This window comes from Miscanthus floridulus, chromosome 1, assembly GCF_019320115.1.
Source record: "Miscanthus floridulus cultivar M001 chromosome 1, ASM1932011v1, whole genome shotgun sequence".
NCBI lineage: Eukaryota > Viridiplantae > Streptophyta > Magnoliopsida > Poales > Poaceae > Miscanthus > Miscanthus floridulus.
This window is the reverse complement of record NC_089580.1, coordinates 145,645,058-145,652,449: the sequence shown is the minus strand read 5'-3', so window position 1 is coordinate 145,652,449 and position 7,392 is coordinate 145,645,058. Positions and strand designations below refer to the sequence as shown.

The 7,392-nt window shown below is 46.1% G+C and overlaps 1 protein-coding gene across 1 annotated transcript; it reads left to right on the top strand.

Moving 5' to 3' along the window:
* Positions 1 to 1,849: 1,849 nt before the first annotated feature.
* LOC136497033 (uncharacterized) lies at positions 1,850 to 7,392 on the top strand. The gene is made up of 3 exons (XM_066492824.1): positions 1,850 to 2,134; positions 3,591 to 4,460; positions 5,387 to 7,392. Exons 1-3 carry the CDS (start codon positions 2,123 to 2,125, stop codon positions 7,127 to 7,129), a joined length of 2,625 nt encoding a protein of 874 aa, XP_066348921.1. The 5' UTR covers positions 1,850 to 2,122; the 3' UTR covers positions 7,130 to 7,392.

Here is a 7,392-nt window from a genome sequence, read left to right as displayed (position 1 = left end):
TTAGTATTATTCTAGTAGTAATGCTATGTAGTACCAACAAGTATCTCTGGCATCATCAATAGGGATGACAGCCTAGTAAAATAATGTTAGAAGATATAGGTTTATAATAGGTGGCTACTAAAACAAGTGACAAATTAATAAATACCAACACTAAGATTAGTCACAAATGAAGATGCGATGAGAACAATATAAAGTCTCCTTTTTGTAACAATTCTAGAAACCATCTCCTTAGAAAAAGGAGAATTCAGACTAAACGAAAACCGTTCTAGATATAATTAAGAAAATCCTTGCCAAACGATTCTTGGAATTATAGTTAGAACAAGAACATTTCTCAAATTCTTACAAATTATGGAAACCAGACAAATTCATTTCTTGAGAGAACCAGAATCAGTCAATCACATACTTTAGTCAAGTTTGTATAAGAAACCAAATCCGAACCAAATGGGCTCTAGGAACACTTATGGACTATTTGTTACCATTATGCCATTCACTCGAAATAAAGAGGTAAAGAAAGGATCACCATGCTCTAATAACCCAGCTAAACAACTAAATACAATCCTTGCCAAAGCAGTGAAACCAAACGATTTGTTAGCATAACCTGGTTTTGGCCGGCATGGCTTATTTTCTAGCTTAGCTAACAAACCAAATGCACCTATTGGTTTCGGAAAGTTAAATACGTGATCGTCGCACGGAGTGCGGATGACGTGACGTGGCTGGCCCACCCTCTCCCTCTCAGGCGCGTCTCCCTCTCCCTCTCGCGTCTTTCACCCGTTCGTGCCCGCGCTCGTGGCTAGGGTTCCGGCGAGGACCTCACCAGCGTTGGAGACGACGAGCTCGGCGGTGTCAGGTAAGTTCAGCGCCCTCTCTCTCTCGCCTCCCCCCCTCTTCTTCTCCATCTCCGACGGCCATAGAAGGGGGTTTCAGGGGAGGAAGGCTGGCCATGCGGTTAGGGGCCCTGGCGGTGGTGGAGGCGGTAGGGCCAGATCGGGGAGAGGGCGCCATGGCCGGAGCTTGCCACTGTGGAGGGGGAGGAGAAAAAGGCGGCCGCCGCGGGCGTGCTAGGGTCCATGGGGGTGGTGGGCGGCGGCGATAGTGCTCGCGACGCCCTCCTAATGTGCAGGTCGAGGGAGGAAGTTGAATAGGACAGGGGTCGCGTGCTCTCCTACCGCGTGACGGGTCACGCATGTGGTCGAGGGAGGACGATGAATACGACAGGGGTCGCGTGCTCTCCTGCCGTTGCGATGGGCCACACACTATCTGCCTGTTATTGGTTTGCCTGGTACTGTGATCCTAGTTTCCGTTTCAATACAGGCAGCCCAAACTGGGCCCGGTCCATCCTACCGCACAACGGGTCACGTGCTCCCCTACCACGCGGCGGGTTACGTGCTCTCCTACCGCGCGACGAGTCACGTATTATCTGCCTCCTATTGGTTTGCTTGGTACTATCATCCTAGTTTTCGTTTCAATACAAGTGGCCCAAAACCGGGCTCGGTCCCATTTTCCTCCGGTCTACCGCGCCGCGAGACCGTGCTCTCCTACCGCGTGACCCGCGTGACGGGTCACGCGTATGGTCGAGGGAGGAAGATGAATATGACAGGGGTCGCGTGGTCGCGTGCTCTCCTACGGCGCAACAGGTCACGTATTATCTACCTCCTATTAGTTTCCTGGTACTGTGATCCTGGTTTCCGTTTCGATTCAGGCGGCCCAAACCGGGCCCGGTCCATTTTTCCGCCGGTCTACCGCGCCGCGAGACCACCACACCACCAATTTCTGTCTCTCCCTGTCACCGTTCTCTCTTCTCTTCCTCCCTTCTCCTTGTCTTTAAAGCCCGAAGCACCCCCTCTCCAGCCCCGTCTCCGCTCCGCCTCCTCTCTCCCTCTACACTCCAACCCACCACCGCCCCGCGGCCGGTCCTCGGCCTCGCCGTACTCTCCACTCGCCCTACCCTGCGGCGCGCTGCTCCGTGCTCTTCCCTCCCGCAAAACGTCGGTGAATATCGCCGCTCCTACCGTCCGGTTCAGATTCTCTCTCGCTACCCGCCGGGGGCGTCTGTTTCTCGTCCGAGAGGCCGGAGGGCTCCTCGTGGCCGGAGCCTGGGTGAGGAGCCGCCACCGCGTCGTGCATGGAGGCTAAGGTTTGCCCGTCTGTCCTGTTCCCTCTAATCTCGCATTCGCTCGTGCTCTCGCTCGGGGGGGCCGCGCTGCTCTCGTTTGGTAGCGCGTCGCGCGGTTTCTCGTTTTGCGATGGGGTTGTTGCCTTGGGGCGCGCTCCTGGGCTCGGCCATGGGGATTTCGTCCGTGATCACGCGCTCCCGGCGTGTTTCTCTAGGCTCGTATCCGTGCTTCTCGTGCCCCGTGGGCGCGCGTTCCTGGGTGCTGGCTCGGGCGTCGATTTGGTCGGCCGTGTTTCTTGGCCGCGAGCGGCGAGCCTGTGCTCGGTTTCTCCTTTCGGTTGCTGGTGGTCGGTTGCTTGGTTTCCACGGTGTCTGCAGGATTCGCAGTCGTGGGCAGGATTGTGGTGGTGCCTGGCCTGAGATAGATTCGCAGGATGCAAGTCGTGGCTTGATCGGTGCCTGTGGAATTACTTGGTTTGCTTGATCTAGTGGCTCTGGATGTTGTCATGTAGGCTCACGGTGACGGTGAGGAGCTGGACAACATGTTGGTCGATAGGTTCTGTTCATGATGGTGCAGTGCTTGATGGCTTGCTGCTGTTAAATAATTTTGCACTGATTGTGGTCTGTGGAGTGATTGAATCCTCCAAGTCGTTTTTCTGTTCTTTGGCAATACACTTTATACTTGGAAAAATTTGCAAAAATGACACCTGAAAGATTGACTCCTTGATTACGATGACTCGAATGTGGGTCCAGTGTCAAATCTGCAAACGACCCATGTTTCGAGTCCCATTTTTGCAAATCGCCCATATACTTGAGACCTATGTTTATTGATGGCCCCTCGTTGATGAATCTTATACATGATAGGCATTGACTTCATTTGCTGCCAGCAAGAGCTAGCGTGCCTGTATTTCCAGTTATGCAAATTTTCTGTTGGAATCGATAGTATATCATTTTGATGACCCTAGAGTTGCTGTGGTATTGTTTCCTCTACTACAATTTCTTGCATGGCAGGAAACCTTATTGCATTCTGCTGTTTATTCCACAGTAAGATAGCAACTAATAGCCAGAAAGGTCAACTCCTTTTCTGAAAACATTTCCACCCCTAATCTTATGTTCGAGATATTATGCTAGGTTTTAATTATTACAGACTTGAACAGGATACAGCTAGGCATAGCAACATCTATATCTGTACTTCATATGCCCACTTTCACTGCAAGGGTAGTAAATTACTACTGTTAGTTTCCTTCTTGTTGCAGATAACTTATTTCAAATGCTACAGCCATTATGCATCATAGGTATGCATGCTAACTCACAAGAATTCTGGAAAAGGAAGAAAATTTCCATATGCATGCTCCTAGTTTATCTGAAATACATAGCAAACTTCATTATTTGTAATGATGGTGCACATGTTCTTGTATTGTTGACTATTGCAATGGCTCTTTACAACTGCACTTTTTTTTTGTTCTAATTGTGATAGATGGAGCCAGAATCACTCGATTTTGAAGACAATGGAGACCACCAACCTTCATCAGAAGCTTCTCCTGCTTCAGATGCGATATGTGATGACTCGCATGTATGTCCATGCATTGGAAGTGAGCACCAGGCAGAAATCCCCAATCTGGCTACAGAGGATGAGCGCCGTGAGCTCATGGCCAGTTCACATAATGATTCCATATTGCATGGCTATGGTTACCCTGTTGTGGTTGGGTTAGCTTTACCAATTACGTGGGCATCACCAAGCGAACTCAATAAGACGGAAGAGGTACTACAAATGCAAAAATGTTCAGAATCTGGAACACAAGGCAGCACTGGAGATGTGCAAAGTCAGGTGGCCTCAACTTGTGCAACCAGAAATGACACTGGCAGATGTGATCCAACATTCCAGGATCCACATACAGTAGTGCCTTTAGTTCAAATTAAATCTGACAGTAATCAAGCATATGATGACAAAATGGTCCCTTGCCCCACTCAAGAAGGACAGAATGTCACCAATAATTCAATAGTGCAGCAGAGAGAAACCAAACAATTAAATCCTCTGCCTTATTCACCCATTGCTCTTTGGAGTGATCTTGAGGCAGAGGTATTTCTTCTTGGGCTCTACATTTTTGGCAAGAATCTCAACCTGCTGAGCAGGTTTCTGGGTACAAAGACTGTTGGTGATGTGCTTGCATACTACTATGGGAAATTCTACAGAAGAGATGCGTACAAAAGATGGTCAGACTGTAGAAAGGCAAAAACTAGGAAATGCATTCTTGGCGAACGCATTTTTCAAGGATGGCGACAGCAGGAACTAATATCACGTCTGAAATCTAAAATCCCGAAAGAAGCTCATGATTCGTTGATTGAGGTATGTTGCATTGGCACTGGTAGAAAAAAATAATTCTTTTGCCATTCCATTGTTGTTCACTGATTAATTTGACTTGGTTGAATACTCTCTCTGTTCCAAATTATAAGATGTTTTGGCTTTTCTAGATACATAGCTTTTGCTATGCACTTAGATATACACTATATCTAGATACGTAGCAAAAACAACGTATCTAGAGAAGCAAAAACGTCTTATAATTTGGATCGGAGGGAGTATGAAATTATTCCCATGATATTTCAAATTTAATTCTCTTTGTAGTTTCTCTTGTTACATATGACATCCTAAATATTCCTATTGTTCTATAAAGCAAACACATATTTCTCATAGTAACATTTTTTACATTTGATTTGCACCATTTATATTTCTTCAATTTTCAGTCACTTCCTTGTTTTTGCCTGTCCTTGCCCGGTGCGGTGAGGCGAGCAGAGCAGATAATCCAAACTCACCCTTAGTCTCATAGAGCTATCAGCATATGAAGGGTTATCCAAGCATATTTGATTGGTCTGGTCCTCAATGGCAAACTTTTTTTCTCTCAAATACATCCATAAAAACTTTAATGCCTTCAGATCTTCAATATGCTTTCAAGGACTTCTGTGTTTATGAATTATGATTATAAACATCAGACTGGAAAGATGAAGCTGCTGTAGGCATGCATTTGGCCATTGTGATTCTCTGTTTTGATATCATTTTTGGGAAGAAGTGTTCATTACTTGTCGTTTCTTGAACTGTTGTACCCATGATAACTGTACGACTAAGTTGTGATTATCCAAGCACAATTAATGTGTCTAGTTTAGTTGCACAGAAGAATCACTAACTTGCACACATCAGACATTTGTCAACATTATTGAAGGATGCTGATCTTTTGTTATGCATTGCCATATGATTTGTTTTGCTTTCACATATTGCAGGTTTTCAAATCTTTCAGTGATAGCCAAACATCTTTGAAGGAATTTGTCTTCAGTCTGAAATCCACTGTTGGAGCAGAAACTTTTGTGGAGGCGGTTGGGGTTGGTAAAGGGAAGCACGATTTGACTGGATTCATTGCGGACCAATCTAAACCCAATCATGCTCTCTCTGTTCACAGTGACTTGCCTACAGGCAAAGACTGTTCTTCACTTGCTTCAGAAGATATAATCAAGTTATTAAATGGTGATTTCAGAAGAAGTAAGACTAGATCAAATGATATTTTCTGGGAAGCTGTATGGCCCCGTTTGCTTGCAAAAGGGTGGCACTCAGAGCAGCCAAAGGATGTTAGCACAACTAAGAATTGCCTTGTATTTCTTGTGCCGGGTATAAAGAAGTTCTCGAGAAGTAAACTCACTAAAGGTACTCACTATTTTGATTCTGTCAGTGATGTCCTTAAAAGAGTGGCAGCAGATCCTGTTCTTCTTGAGTTGGAGGTTGATGCGATAAACAATGGTTTAACTGCTGAGGAAAATGGCAGTATCACAGATGTGAAACTGAACCAGGATAGTCCGTTAGATGGATATCAGGAGCTTCCTAAGTTCACAATAATTGATACTAGCTTAGTCGAAGGGGAAGAGCCATTCAATGTACGGGAACTGAGGAACTTACCTGCAGATGCAAATATTACTCTTCTCCTTTCACAACATTCATCTAATATGGTGAGTTACAGCTCCTCTGAAGAGGAAGGTGCCAATGATAGATTATCAGATGACCAGGAAGATTGTGGACGAGTTAAAGCTGAGGTCAAGGAAATTGAAATGGTTTCAGCTGGTTCACTGCAAAACATGGTGACTGCTAATGGCCACTCTTCTAATGGCAATGATGACAAAATCGATCTGACAGGCATCTATGGCATCAAAACAAAACCTGAAAGGCGCAAGTATTTGTCCCCAGTGTCAAAGCGCAGAAGATTAAATAGCTGTAGTAATGAACAGGCCAGCCGGCGCAGTTTTTCTTTCTCAAAAGGTGGTGGTTTGGAGAAAGAGAAAAGCAAGCCACCATTGACTTCATCCAAACCAGCTGCTGTTGAAGTTGGCGGCACTTTTCAGAGTAAAACAATTGCAAGCTGTTCTACAAAGGAGAAGCCATCTGAGCAGAAAGCAGATGCATTGAACTCTCTTACCGATGATGGGCAAAATGAGAGAATGGTTATGGAGAACTTAATTAACAAGTCATTAGAGTGTAAGGTTGATGCTGTGGCTGAAGTTCACTCAAAGATCATTGCCGATAAGCCAAAATTTGTCAAAGAAAGAGGTGAGGTTATTGGTCCAATTGACTTGAATAAACTGGAAACGCTACATGATGATAAGGCAAGCCGAAGCATTGACACCACATCATTGGAAAATCTTGGTAGCATGAAGGTTGATGAAGCTCCCTCCAGTTTAGACAAGAACATGGCCTGTGATCCTTCAGGGGCAGCAGGAAGATCTGTTAGCGAGGTGCCTGATCCTGCTTTGCAGGTGAATGCTCGGAGGCACGGAACCAGAAACAGGCCTCCCACTGCAAAAGCTTTGGAAGCTGTTGCTTTTGGACTTCTTGGGAGCGCGAAGCGGAAGGGTGAGTTGAAGAACAGGGCGACAAGCCGGCCTTCTCAGCGAGCTCGCAAATCTGCCAAAGACTCGCTTCCCGTGTCTTCTAGTGGTGACGCAAAGACGTCATGCATAGATGCAGAAGCGCAGCAATGAGCAATATCAAGCAACTACATGAGGCCTGGGAGCTAAGCTGTCCAAAGCTGGTGGTTACCTTACCATTGGCTAATGCCTACCATTCAGGAGGTCCTGAAGGTGACGATGGTTTTACAGGGTGCGTGGTCACCTTTCGCGCGAGGAACCCATCCTTAGTTTTTTTTAGTCAATGGAGTCTTGTGCCTGTCAAGGCTTGCAAAACCAACTTGTACTTGAAGGATAGGGAGGGAAATCACCATATTGGCGAATTAAGTTATGCGATT

What these genes read in the sequence shown, in the direction of transcription:
- LOC136497033 (XM_066492824.1), top strand. An exon ending in CTCATGATTCGTTGATTGAG is followed by an intron (nt 4,461 to 5,386) that starts GTATGTTGCATT and finishes CACATATTGCAG; the next exon opens with GTTTTCAAATCTTTCAGTGA.